Source organism: Sorex araneus, chromosome 4 (genome assembly GCF_027595985.1).
Source record: "Sorex araneus isolate mSorAra2 chromosome 4, mSorAra2.pri, whole genome shotgun sequence".
NCBI classification, from domain to species: domain Eukaryota; kingdom Metazoa; phylum Chordata; class Mammalia; order Eulipotyphla; family Soricidae; genus Sorex; species Sorex araneus.
The window spans coordinates 190,549,730-190,563,668 of NC_073305.1; the positions used below are offsets into that span (position 1 = coordinate 190,549,730).

General features: G+C 60.0%; 1 protein-coding gene across 2 annotated transcripts in view; it reads left to right on the plus strand.

Moving 5' to 3' along the window:
• Positions 1 to 13,939, plus strand: part of SMOC2 (SPARC related modular calcium binding 2) — a 70,248-nt gene that overhangs the window by 22,133 nt on the left and 34,176 nt on the right. For both annotated transcript variants that reach the window (XM_055135661.1, XM_055135662.1), the window contains exons 2-4: positions 494 to 665; positions 6,990 to 7,096; positions 7,839 to 7,938. In XM_055135661.1, the coding sequence (XP_054991636.1) occupies positions 494 to 665; positions 6,990 to 7,096; positions 7,839 to 7,938 (379 nt within the window). The remainder of the gene's footprint in view (positions 1 to 493; positions 666 to 6,989; positions 7,097 to 7,838; positions 7,939 to 13,939) is intronic.

Below are 13,939 nucleotides of genomic sequence, written 5' to 3' on the forward strand. Positions count from 1 at the left end.
AGGAGGTGGAGGAGGAGGTGGAGGAGGAGGAGCAAAAGGAGGAGGAGGAGGAGGAGGTGGAGGAGAAGGAGGAGCAGTAGTAGTAGTAGTAGGAGGAGGAGCAGGAGGAGGAGGAGGAGCAGTAGTAGTAGGAGGAGGAGAAAGAGGAGGAGGAGCAGGAGGAGGAGGAGGAGGAAGAGGAGGAGGAGCAGGAGGAGGAGGAGGAGGTGGTGGAGGAGCAGGAGGAGGAGGAGGAGCAGGAGGAGGAGGAGGAGGAGGAGCAGTAGTAGTAGTAGTAGTAGGAGGAGGAGGAGGAGCAGTAGTAGTAGTAGGAGGAGGAGGAGGAGGAAGAGGAGGAGGAGGAGGAGGAGGAGGAGGAGGAGGAGGAGGAGGAGGAGGAGGGTGTCCCGTGAGCTGTGGGTCCTGCCCAGTGTCAGGCCGAGTGTGCGCGGGTGGGGACTCGCCTTGCGTTGGGGCTGCCCGGCGCCCCTGACGGCTCTTCTCCCCCGCCCAGTTCCTGCGGGTAGACCAGGACCGGGACAAGGACTGCAGCCTGGAGTGCGGGGGCTCCCCGCAGAAGCCACTCTGCGCGTCCGACGGGAGGACCTTCCTGTCCCGCTGCGAGTTCCAGCGCGCCAAGTGCAAGGACCCGCAGCTGGAGATCGCACACCGCGGCCACTGCAAAGGTGAGGCCAGGCGGGGCCCGCAGGGCTGTGCTCCAGACCAGGGCGAGCTGCACCACTGCTGCGCGCGCAGAGCCGGTTCCTGCCCCCACAGGTCCTGCCGGGCACCCTCCCCCCCGCCCCCCGGCACCCTGCAGAGGCCTTTGCACATGGTGAGGCCGGGCGCCCCACCTGAAGCCGCCACAGGGGACAGGCCCCGGGGCTCTGTCCCTTCCCTGGCGGCTGAGGGCTCCGCCCTGTGGGGCCCTGCGAGGAGCCCGAGGGGAGCCGTCCACGACTGGATGCGCAGTGTGGCCTTCGGGGTGTCTCCAGCCGGCACAGGCGGGGGCCGTGGCCTGGACCCGGGTACAGTGGGGGCTCCTGAGCAAGGCCACGTGGACCCGGGCAGCATGAACGCCTCCTTCCTGTCCCAGACTGTCCCCCGGCAGCAGGGGCGGGGGGCTGCTGGTCCTGGACAGCTTGGCGCGGGGGGCAGCTCCTCAGTAACCACGTGGGAGAGGAAACGACGTCGGCACGAGGAGCGAGAGACCCGCAGGGTCACGTACCGGAGGGAGGAGAGGCCAGGGCCGGCCGCTTCCCAGGGCAGCAGAGACCTGGACGCTCCCCCCGGCCGCTTCCCAGGGCAGCAGAGACCTGGACGCTCCCCCCAGCCGCTTCCCAGGGCAGCAGAGACGTGGACGCTCCCCCCGGCCTCTTCCCAGGCCAGCAGAGACGTGGATGCTCCCCCCGGCCGCTTCCTCTCTGAGACCCTGAGGCCGAGTGACCCCTGTGCCCCTCCTTGGGAGCCCCCTGACCGCTGTTCTCCGTGGAACCTTCTGCCGCCTCCCTTGGCTGGACCCGGTCCTTGCTCCTGCTCTCACGCTGCCCAGCTCCCGGGGGCTGTGACGAGGGACACGTGTGCAGGCTCCGAGCTGGCATGTCGTGTGGCAGCTGGAGGAGCCAAGCTCTCTGCTGCCAGCCGGGGACCCGGAGGGCTCTGTGGGTGGGCGGGCTGGGCCCGTGGATGAGAGCGCCTGGTCCTTCCTCCGGGCTGCCCTGGGCTGGTCGTGCCAAAGCTTCCACAGGGGAGCTTCGCCCCGTGCGTGCCTCAGCCCTGCTGCTGGTGTGAGAGGTGCCCTGGACCCCGCCCAGTCCCCACAGTGCCTGGACTCTGTGAGCTTCCTCCTCTGGCCCTCTGAACCGGGAGGGAGTCCCGGACACCCTGAGGTCCTCTCGTCCCATCAGCGCACCCCTGGATTGTTCTGGAAATGCCTCCCAGCGACTCGGTTGCTGATGGTCCCACCTGCTGCTGACAGATGCGTGTGCTGGGTGCAGGGCGGGGAGCGAGCATCTCAGGGCTTTTGTCCGTGTCTCAATAGTCGCATGAAATGTTTTATGCTCTCACATGACCTAAACCAATGACCTGCAAGAATAGGGTGGCGGTTTCCACGGGTGCATTTTTCTCATATTTTCTTCAAACTTGGTTGAGTTTATGTTTCCAGAGCTCAGAAAGCACAGTCATATTTTTCTTTTTGATTTGAGACTACTGGGCTGGCTTTATTTTCAACAAACATCTGGCATTGAACAAAAAAGTGAAAACGACAAAAATAGAGGAGAGCAGCCTAACGCCAGCAGCCTCACTTCTGCTGTGGGACTTGTGGGAAGAGATCCAGACAGAGAAGCTGGCAGAGGGACTTTCCGGTTATTTCTGAGCCCTGGAGCTTCTGAGGGACCCATTGGTGAGGATGGGTCAGGTGCCTGTGTGTGGGCTGTGGCCCGGTCCTTTGTCACTCTCTGTGGCCATGTTCTGTGGGCTGTGGCAGGCTCCCTCGTCACCCCCTGGCAGTGCCTCACAGTGAGCACTGTGTTGGCGTCAGAAGACAGGAGTGTGCACGACCCCAGGGGAGTCCAAAGCAAGACGCCTTGGGGTCCTCCCTGCCCACATCAGTCCTGATCCTAGTTCTGCTGGCCAGAGCGCCCCCTTTGGCAGGACCCTGGGATTGTGGGCTGAGGCCTTGGGACCCTTCCTGCAGCTCTGCTAGACTCAAGGGCCTCATTTGTGGCAGGGCAGACAGGGGAGTGAGCTTGGGAGTGTGGATAAGTGGGTACCAGGGCTGTTCCCAAGGGGGGTGGTGTCTGTGGCTCTCTTATGGGTAGTGTCATGTGATACCTGAGCAGAAGAGCTTCTTCCACGGGTGGGGGAATTCCGTGACCTCTTACTTGGGCAGTGGTGTCTGTGGCCTCTGTGAGCAATCATGTCAGTGACTTTTCCCATGGGCCGCTTGAGCTTGTGGGCTCTCTGTGGGCAGTGGCTTCTGTGGCCTCTCGTGGTACCTATCGCCTCTCTTGTGAGCAGTAATGTTCCTGGACTGTCTTGTATGGAATGTCATGTAGTACCCTCATGGCAGGCCTTTCTTCGATGGATGGTGTCTGTGGCCTGTCCCGTGGTGTTTGTGTCTGTGGTTTCTGTGGCCTGTCCCGTGGTATTTGTGTCTGTGGTTTCTGTGGCCTCCTCCATGGTGTTTGTGTCTGTGGTTTCTGTGGCTTGTCCCGTGGTATTTGTGTCTGTGGTTTCTGTGGCCAGTCCCGTAGTATTTGTGCCTGTGGTTTCTGTGGCCTGTCCCGTGGTGTTTGTGTCTGTGGTTTCTGTGGCCTGTCCCGTGGTGTTTGTGTCTGTGGTTTCTGTAGCCTGTCCCATGGTATTTGTATCTGTGGTTTCTGTGGCCTGTCCCGTGGTATTTGTGTCTGTGGTTTCTGTGGCCTGTCCCATAGTGTTTGTGTCTGTGGTTTCTGTGGCCTGTCCCATGGTGTTTGTGTCTATGGTTTCTGTGGCCTGTCCCGTGGTGTTTGTGTCTGTGGTTTCTGTGGCCTGTCCCGTGGTGTTTGTGTCTGTGGTTTCTGTGGCCTGTCCCATAGTGTTTGTGTCTGTGGTTTCTGTGGCCTGTGGCCTCACCCCTGGTGTTTGTGTCTATGGTTTCTGTGGCCTGTCCCGTGGTGTTTGTGTCTGGGGTTTCTGTGGCCTGTCCCATGTTATTTGTATCTGTGGTTTCTGTGGCCTGTCCCGTGGTATTTGTGTCTGTGGTTTCTGTGGCCTGTCCCGTGGTGTTTGTGTCTGTGGTTTCTATGGCCTCCTCCATGGTGTTTGTGTCTGTGGTTTCTGTGGCCTGTCCTGTGGTATTTGTGTCTGTGGTTTCTGTAGCCTGTCCCGTGGTATTGTGTCTGTGGTTTCTGTGGCCTGTGGCCTCACCCCTGGTTTTTGTGTCTGTGGTTTCTGTGGCCTGTCCCATGGTGTTTGTGTCTGTGGTTTCTGTGGCCTGTCCCGTGGTGTTTGTATCTGTGGTTTCTGTGGCCTGTCCCGTGGTGTTTGTGTCTGTGGTTTCTGTGGCCTCTCCCGTGATGGTTGAGTCTGTGGCCATTCTGTAGAGCAGGTTTATCCCATTGTTTGGTTTCACGGCTTATCCTACAGCTGTCGTGGTGTGAACTGCTCTGGCCTTGGCAGGCTGCCACCACCCACTCCAGCTCTTCACTCCTGAAGTTGGTGCCTGAGGGAGGGCTGTGACTGCGGGAATAATGGGCAATGTGGACACTGAGGCAGTTTTGTGGGGCTGGAGGCGGGGATCCAGCTCTGTCAGTTCGGGACAGCTGGGCGAGGGTTTTCCTGGCCCTGTGCTGCTCCTCTAGCTTGAAGGAGACCCCAGGATAAACAGTGGCCTGGAAGCCACGGAGCTCAGGCACTGCTGGACCTATGTCTGTCCTTGTCCCTGCCCTTGTCCTGGGCCTCTTGCCTCTGTGGCTCGCCAGGAGTCTTCACAAATGGCCGGCACACTTGGCTCTGCTGCTGATTGCCTAATCCTGTCGAAGGGTTTCAGCAAAGTAGGAGATTATTTGCTTCCTGTTGAAATGAGAGTGACTGAATGGGCAGCTGGTCAGAACACTTGTTTATTTTGACTTTGTATTAAGAATTGCATTTTGACGGCTTCCATGACCAGGGTGCCTTGATTATTAGACATACGGTGTGATCCATCAGAAACGGAATCTGTTCTGTGTTGAGACTAGAGAAGAAATAATAGCCAGCTCAATAAATTGCCCTCCAAAGGCATTGTCAGTAGCCGCCAACTTAGTAAAAAGAAACCCCACCAAGGCCGTCGTCGGGGACGCACCAGACACAATACAGGAAGTCTTTTATTGGCTCCTGATCGCCAGATGCCGCAGAGCCATGAAAGACATTTTCTTTGGCCTCTTGAGAAGAGGGTAAGGTGTTTGTGAGGAGATTGGAGCGGTAATTTATTTCCAGCTGATACTGTTTCAAGCCCGTACTATCATCACCACTCTGGTGAGGTGGCTAACACAGCTTAGACACTGCCGTGAGCCTCCACGTCCCATCTGCAAGGGTTGTGCCAACAGCTCAGAAGGTGAAGAGACACCACCTACCAGTGTGCATGGAAGATAGCTCCGAGCAATATGCCGGCATCAAGGCAGGGCAGCCACGGGGAAATAGGCTGCCAGTGCCCAGACAAGCGGCAGCGTCTGTGTGGTGTTGAGAGCCTGAGCCTCGGATGCCAGCCACCTGGTCAGGGGTCTGTGAAGTGTGGAGAGAGACTGCGCCTCAGAGACCAGCCGCCCTTTCAGGGGTCTGTGAGGTCTGGAGAGCCTGTGTCCCAGAGATCAGGAGCACTTTCAGGGGTCTGTGAGGTGAGGAGAGAGACTGCGCCTCAGAGACCAGACGCCCTTTCAGGGGTCTGTGAGGTGTGGAGAGAGACTGCGCCTCAGAGACCAGCCGCCCTTTCAGGGGTCTGTGAGGTGTGGAGAGCCTGTGTCCCAGAGATCAGCACCCACTCGAGGGTCTGTGAGGTCTGGAGAACCTGCGCCTCAGAGACCAGCCGCCCTTTCAGGGGTCTGTGAGGTGTGGAGAGAGACTGCGCCTCAGAGACCAGCCGCCCTTCCAGGGCTCTGGGGCAACCTCGCACTTGGACACCCAGTATGAGAGGGATGGACACCAGCCCTTTTGGATGAGGCTGACTGAGTGGACAGAGGGATGAAGTGGATGTTCCAAGCAGCTGAGCTTTATACTGCACGTAGTTGAACCACGATAAAACGTGATGCTGTTCATGTCTTTGAGGATTTCCTTTTCAGTTAAGAAAGGGTGAAGAGTAAAATTGCAGCAAGGTCGGGGAAGAGTTAAGGAGCTCTCCCTCCCACACTGTAGCAGTGAATGTCCTGGGGAGGAGACAGCAGGGGCTGTGGGCGGCTGCAAGGACCCCCACGCCCCTCCTGGACCTCAAAAGGGCTGACGTGCTGGGAATTTGCTTGTTTGCTTCTGAGACTGCTCTGGTTTCTGGGGTAAGAACACGGAGCCTGCGTGTGCCGGAGAGGCTGGGCTCTCAGTGGCACCGGGAGAGAAGGCTGCATGCAGCCCTGGTGGCTGCCTGAGAGTAGGCACACGCAGCTGCCCCTGGCCCCGGGCTCTCCGCTCTGGGCACTGTGGCCTGGGGCCAGAGGCCGGCTCTCCCCAGCAGGTGCTGTCCCTGTGGTACCTGTTCAGCTGCCCCACGTGGACCGGGACCTCACTGGCCGTCAGCGGAGGCTGTGGGTGGGCGCCACGTGCCGGGAAGCCTGGACTTTCTTGGCACTCCCTGGGAGCCCATCTGGGCCGGGAGGGGCCACACAAGTGCTCTGCATCTCCCTACAGCCCAGCACAAGCTGGCCCAGGAGGACGAAGCGGCCTCTCTTGGGACACACGGCGGCCCTGCAACAGGGCTCACATCCTGTCAGGGCAGGGCCAGGGGCCGTGTCCTGTCAGGAGCCCAGACGGTTCCTCAGCGAGCGGGGGGGCGTGCAGTGCGCTGCAGTGGACAGTCCTGCTCCACTGGACCCGGGGAGCCATGGGGCCGCACGTGCTGGGGATTTTGCAGTGAGACGGGATTCCTGTGGCTGCCCGAGGGGCAGGAGCTGTGCTGGACATGCCAGGGTGGCCTCACATGCAGGGACTATGCCAGGGCCATGGGCTCCCTGGGAAGGGGCGGCGGGAAACCCCCTCTGTCCTGGAGACGTGGCTGTGGGTCCCGGAGGAACACAGCGTGGCCCACGATCAGGAGAGGCCGCAGCCCCCAGTCACCCCATCTGGTCCGAGAGGCAATGGCCACGGCCAGACCAATGTCCAGTCTGCTGCCCACCTTACACCAGGGCCCAGCTCAGTGTGTGGGCCGCGGCCTCCGCTGTGACCCACTGTGGCCCTACTGACCCTGCTATGACCTGCTGTGACCCCACTGTATCCTGCTGTGCCCCTGCTGACCCGACTGCTGTGACCTATTATGACCCTGCTGACCCTGCTGTGCTCTGTGACCCCAGACGTGTCCCGCTGTGTGGCTGAGAGGAAATACACGCAGGAGCAGGCGCGGAAGGAGCTGCAGCACGTCTTCATCCCGGAGTGCAGTGAGGACGGGTCCTATAGTCAGGTGAGCTGGTACACCAGGGGAGCTGGTACAGGCAGGTGAGCTGGTACACCAGGGGAGCTGGTACAGGCAGGTGAGCTGGTACACCAGGGGAGCTGGTACAGGCAGGTGAGCTGGTACACCAGGGGAGCTGGTACAGGCAGGTGAGTTGGTACACCAGGGGAGCTGGTACAGGCAGGTGAGCTGGTACACCAGGGGATCTGGTACAGGCAGGTGAGCCGGTACGCCAGGTGGATTGGTACAGGTGAGTCAGCTGGTACACTGGGTGAGCTGATACGCAAGGTGAGCTGGTACAGGTGGGCGAGCTGGTACACCAGGTGGATTGGTACAGGTGGGTCAGCTGGTACACCAGGTGAGCTGGCACTTGGCGGGCCGGGCTGTTTGGTGCTCTAAGGCCGTGTCCTGTCCTGCCAGGCGGTGCTGGAGAGATCCAGGATGGGCCCCATCCTATGTCCCTCCCCTGTCCCATGGACATTCTGCCTCTGTCCTGCCATGGGCACTTGGCCCCCTGTCCTGCTGGATGAAGGTGGTACAGGAAGGACTGTGAGTTGGGGGAGTGGCCATGGGATGTGGGGTATCGTGGTCTCAGGAGATGGGCCTCGTGTCAGCTGACCAGGGCCCCGGGGTGCCGGTGCCACACCTGCAGGTCCAGGGGCCTCATACCAGGACCCCCCACTGGCTCGGGCAGACGCCCTGGCTGGCCTCCCCTGGCAGGGCCCACTCAGCCTTGCCCCTTTACCTGCAGGTGCAGTGCCACAGCTACACGGGCTACTGCTGGTGTGTGACTGCCAACGGCCGGCCCATCAGCGGCACAGCGGTGGCCCACAAGACCCCCCGGTGCCCAGGTAGGTCCTTGCCGGCCCTGCAGGGTGCCCCTGAGCTTCAGGCCACACGTGGCAACGAGCTGGCTGGGAAGGCACGTGCAGATGGCCCAGGGTCCGGGCTGTGTGTGTCTGTGGCCGCCTGCTGCTCTCTGGGGCTGGGGTGTGGAGGTGTGTCAGCTGTGGGCTCTCTTCACAGTGCTCTGTTCCATCAAAAATGCTGGGGATGACCCGGGCCTATCAGTGGGTGTCATGGCTCATGGGAAGAGCTGCCCAACCCTGTAGGGAGTGTTTCTTCCCTGACAGCCTGAGAGGCCAGGCCGGCCCACCACACAGTCAGGAGCCACACATCCTCCCTCTCCTCTGTAAAACCCTCAGGACAAGACTCACTTTGGGGCAGTTGTTCCTCAGGGGGAAGGGCTGTGTCTGCCTGAAGAATCTGCTAGCGACTCGCATGGCTGGCAGGGCCGAAGCTCAGGCCGGAGCGGGGCTGGAGACAGGGTCGTGGTCTACAGACACGGTGGCTGTCCCCTCACCCAAGGCTGGGGCTGGCTGCAGAGTCCAGTCATATCCATGTTGAAGGTCATTTTGTCATGAAGGGCCACAGTCCCCGGGCACTCTTGGTGATGACCACCACTGCCTGCATGGGCCTTCAACAGCAGAGTGGGCAGGGATGGCCCACCCCACCACGTCTCCCAGTTACGCATCCACAGGGCGTGCTCTGCAGCCGACTCCCCAGCAGGTGGACAAGGGGCTCTTGTGTCTGAGTTAGCCGAATGGTGAAAAGACAGCAGACCCGAGAGAGCCCCTCACACAGCCGGGCCACTGGCGAGCGTGCTTGCACCCAGGCAGGCCTGGTTCTGGGATCTGGCCACCTGAAGTGCTGTTATCAGGCCAGTTCTGGGATCAGCCAGGCGAATTGTTAGTTATTATCACACCCAGTTCTGGGATCTGTCACGTGAACTGTCCACTCATTATCACACCCAGTTCTGGGATCGGCCACGCGGGCTGTCCGTTCATTATCACACCCAGTTCTGGGGTTGGCCTCGCAGACTGTTCATTATCACACCCAGTACTGGGATCAGTCATGTGGACTGTCTGTTCATTATCAAACCCGATTCTGGGATCCAGCTCGTGAACTGTCCGTTCATCACTTTCCTGTCTGTTCTGTTGTTTCTTTCATGTCCTTTAACTTACTGGATGTCTGTTCCACCATTTCTTTGAGTTCATTGAACATCTTTCACATTTCATCTCTGAATTCTTTATCGGAGAGATCGTATTTGTGGGTAACCCCTGTTGAGGCTTCTGGACTTTCTTCATCCTCTCCTCGTGGTGGGGATTTGCAGTTTCTTCTCATCATTTTCCTAATGAGCTAATAGTGCTCACTGGATGAAAAGTCTCCATTTCTCTTGCTCCTTGTGGATTTGGGGGTCCAAATGATTTCTAGAATGTTTTCTCTCCCATCACTCTGAGCCGGCCTATGCTTCTTAGGACTGTGAATGTGGAGGACAGGGAGGGACCTCAGGGCTCACAGCTGGGCCTGAGGAGCTTAGCCAGAAGCTGCCCACTATGGGTGGCAGAACCCACAGGAGTGTTCAAGCTTTTCTGTGAGACCCTGGTGTGGAGGTGCAGTGTCTGAGGGGGGCTCAAGGGAAGGGAATGAGGGTGACCCCAAAACAGAGGATGGGTGTCCTGTCCTGTGACTGGCTACCTGCCAGACCTGGACTTGCCCCCAGAAATCTTGTCATGGCTGCAGTTGGTGGGGACATAGCAGATGCAGGCACATGTGGGGCCTCCTCCCAGCTCTGTGGCCCATGCCCGTCACTGACCCCTTCAGCTCTCCCTGCCTGGAAGCCCAGCCACACCGCCCCCAGCAGCGACTCCCCTGTGGAACTCCACGGGGGCAGCAGGTTGCAGTGTTGTGAGGACTGTGGTGCTATATTTGGCCTGAGTGCTGTGGAGTACCATAGTACTGTGGGAGCTATAGTGCTGAGGGGGAGGGGGGCGGCTGTGGTACTGTGGGTACTATAGTGCTATGGAGATTGTGGTGCTATGGTGCTATGGGGCTGTGGTGCTGTTGGGCTGTGGTGCTGTGGGGCTGTGGGAGCTGTGGTGCTGTGGGGGATGTAGTGCTGTGGGGACTGTAGTGCTGGGGGGCTGTGGTGCTGCGGGGGGTTGTAGTGCTGCGAGACTGTGGTGCTATGGGGGTTGTAGTGCTGGGGGGCTGTTATACGATGGGGTCTGTAGTGATGTGGGCTGTGGTGCTGTGGGGCTGTAGTGCTATTGGGCTGTGGGGCTGTGGTGCTGTGGGGCTGTAGTGCTGTGGGACTGTGGTGCTGTGGGGGCTGTGGTGCTATGGGGACTATAGTGCTGTGGAGACTGTAGTGCTGTGGGGAATGTGGTGCTGTGGGGACTATAGTGCTGTGGGGACTGTGGTGCTGTGGTGCTGTGGGGCTGTGGTGCTGTGGGGACTGCAGTGCTGTGGGGACTGTAGTGCTGTGGGGACTGTGGTGCTGTGGGGCTGTGATGCTGTGGGGCTGTAGTGCTGTGGGGGGTGTAGTGCTGTGGGGACTGTGGTGTTGTGGTGCTGTGGGGACTGTAGTGCTGTGGGGACTGTAGTGCTGTGGGGGCTGTGGTGCTGTGGGGGATGTGGTGCTGTGGTGCTGTGGGGCTATGGTGCTGTGGGGACTGTAGTGATGTGGGGACTGTAGTTCTGTAAGGACTGTGGTGCTGTGGTGCTGTGGGGCTGTGATGCTGTGGGGCTGTAGTGCTGTGGGAGCTGTAGTGCTGTGGGGGCTGTGGGGCTGTGGGGCTGTGGTGCTGTGGGGACTGTAGTGTTGTGGGGGCTGTGGTGCTGTGGGGGCTGTGGTGCTGTAGTGCTGTGGGGGCTGTGGTGCTGTGGGGCTGTGGTGCTGTGGGGACTGTAGTGCTGTGGGGACTGTAGTGCTGTGGGGGCTGTGGTGCTGTGGTGCTGTGGTGCTGTGGGGCTGTGGTGCTGTGGGGACTGTAGTGCTGTGGGGACTGTAGTGCTGTGGGGACTGTGGTTCTGTGGGGGATGTGGTGCTGTGGGGACTGTGGTGCTGTGGGGCTGTGATGCTGTGGGGCTGTAGTGCTGTGGGAGCTGTAGTGCTGTGGGGGCTGTGGTGCTGTGGGGCTGTGGTGCTGTGGGGACTGTAGTGCTGTGGGGGCTGTGGTGCTGTGGGGGCTGTGGTGCTGTGGTGCTGTGGTGCTGTGGGGCTGTGGTGCTGTGGGGACTGTAGTGCTGTGGGAACTGTAGTGCTGTGGGGACTGTAGTGCTGTGGGGACTGTGGTGCTGTGGTTCTGTGGGGCTGTGATGCTGTGGGGCTGTAGTGCTGTGAGGCTATGGTGCTGTGGGGGCTGTGGTGCTATGGGGACTATAGTGCTGTGGAGATTAGTGCTGTGGGGGCTGTGGTACTGTGGGGCTGTGGGGCTGTGGGGGCTGTAGTACTATAGGGGCTGTAGTGCTTTAGGGGCTATAGTGCTGTGGGGACTGTGGTGCTGTGGGGACTGTAGTGCTATGGGGGCTGTAGTGCTGTGGGGGCTGTAGTGCTGTGGGGCTGTGGTGCTGTGGGGACTGTAGTGCTGTGGGGGCTGTAGTGCTGTAGGGGCTGTGCTGTGGGGACTGTGGTGCTGTGGGGGCTGTGGTGCTGTGGGGGCTGTGGTGCTGTGGGGACTGTGGTCCTGTGGGGGCCGTGGTGCTGTGGGGGCCGTGGTGCTGTGGGGGCTATAGTGCTATTGTGGGCTGCAGTGCTATGGCGGACTGTAGTGCTGTGGTGCTCTTAGGGCTGTGGTGTTTGCTGGTCTGCTTTCCTTGGGTCGAGGCTTGCATGGGGAGAACAGCACAGCTCAGTCCGAGGCCCCGTCCCCTACTTTTCCATGGAGTGGACCATCTGAGCCCCTGTCATTCATAGGACGAGACCTGGGAGCTGTGGGGACTCAGCCCCATGCTAGAGCAGCACATCTGATCAGGGACCTCCATGGCCCCCAGAGGTGGCGAGCCAGGTAATCCGCCCTGTCCTCAGCAGCTGCCCACGGCTGACCTCTATGGCTACACCGTCTCTGCAGACAGAAGGCCCTCTGCCCACCCTCAGTATTCCCAGTCAGGGGGCTCTGTGGAGCTGCCAGGCTGTGGGTCTCAGCCCTGACCTCTGCGGAGAGTGCTGGGGTCTTGGAGGGTCCTTTGTCAGAGTCGCCCCCAGCCCTGGACTGTTCACCAGTTCCTGAGACACCTCAAGGGCAAGTGTGGCAAGAGACTGCAGATCCCACATATTCCCTAGTTGTTTGCCAGAACTTATTCCTGGCAGTCCCGGGAGGCTGAGGGAGGCTGCTGGCGTGGACTAAGAAGGGGCTGCGGGTAGGTCTGAGAGTGGCCTGTTGGGGCACCCTGCACATACATGCACACATATACACACATGCACACACTTGTACACATGCACACAATGCATACACATATGTACACAACACACACATGCATGCACATGCAGATATGACACATGTACACAAATACACTGCACACTCAATAACATACACATATGCATGATACACATAACACACATGTACACACATGCACACAATACACACATGCTCCCACATACACTCACGCATGCACACATGCACACATGCCAACCCCACACACATGCACACATATGTGTACACACAAGCAGAGTGTCAGAGCCCCTAGAATTCTGCATGCAGGCAGTCCCGGCCCCTCTGTCCCGGGGCCATGAGGAGCTGCCCTGAGCAGGGGCCCCATCAGCCAGAACAGGATGATGGGGCTCGGCTGGCCCAGCCCCTCCTGGAGCTCGTGGCTACTTGTCCAGTTGGTGCTGCCTGGCCCCCTGTGTGAGTGGCAGCTCAAGGCCAGCACGTATCCTGGGCACGGCCCCACAGCTGCCCTCTGAGCTGGGCTGCCTGGCCCCGATGCAGACACACTAGGAGCATGATCCCTGACCTTCCCCACGGTGGCGGCCAGGAGTCCCAGCTGTGTGTGCGCTGGGCATCCTTTCTCAGGCTTCCGCTTTTCTTCTTACAGGTACGTGGAGACAGGTTGGGGCGGGAGGATCTGAGGGCCACTGAGGCCTTGGTTCTCATCTGCTCTGTGACAGTAGTGCTGCTGGGGGTGCTGTGGGCCCGTCGGCCACGCGGCTGTGCCTCATGCCAGGCTGCAGGTCCCACACGATGGCCCGGGGCTCCTCACAGGGCCAGACCAGCTGGGCCTCCTCCTACGCAGCCCCACACAGTCCTGTGGGAGGAGGGCAGCTGCCTTGTGGGGCTGCTGGTGGGCACTGCTCTCAGGGACCCCCCAGGGGCTGAGCACAGCAGGACCGTGACCTGGCAGGACTGTGATCTCTTCTGAGCTGAGCTGAACTTTCTCTCCAGAGCTCCATCTCTGCTCCTGCCAGCTCTAGGGCTGAGTGTCCGACGCCCAGTCAGTCTTGATGACACAGAAGTGGCCTCTCCTCATGGCTGAATCTCCTGTCAGGAGACCTGCCCAGTTGTGTTAGGTCCTTGCTGAAGTGTCCCTGTCTCTGTGGATATGCTGTGGGAGATGTAGGTGCTGCCTCTCTGGCTTGAGAGGGATGGGCACAGACAGCGCTTCCGTGGGAAGGAGCCTTGGATAAGCTGTGGCTCTGAAGCGGCTGGATCCTGGAAAGTGTGCCGTCTTCCCAGGAGGGCCACGTGTGTGTGTGTGTGTGTGTGTGTGTGTGTGTGTGTGTGTGTGTGTGTGTGTAGTCCCAGGAGAGGCTCTGTCCTAGAAGGGGGCTGTAGGGCTGTGAGAGAAGGCCTAGGGGAACTGAGGCAGGGACCTGAGTTGGGAGAACTGAGGATGGGAACTGATGGGGGCTGAGAGTAGGGATGAAGGCGGGATCGAGGGCAGGGCTGAGGGGGTCTGAGAGCAGGGCCGAGGGCGGGACTGAGGGGTCTGAGGGTGGGGCCGAGGGCGGAGCTGAGGGTGAGACTGAGGAGGAGTTGAAGGCGGGCTGAGGGTGGAGCTAAGGGCAGA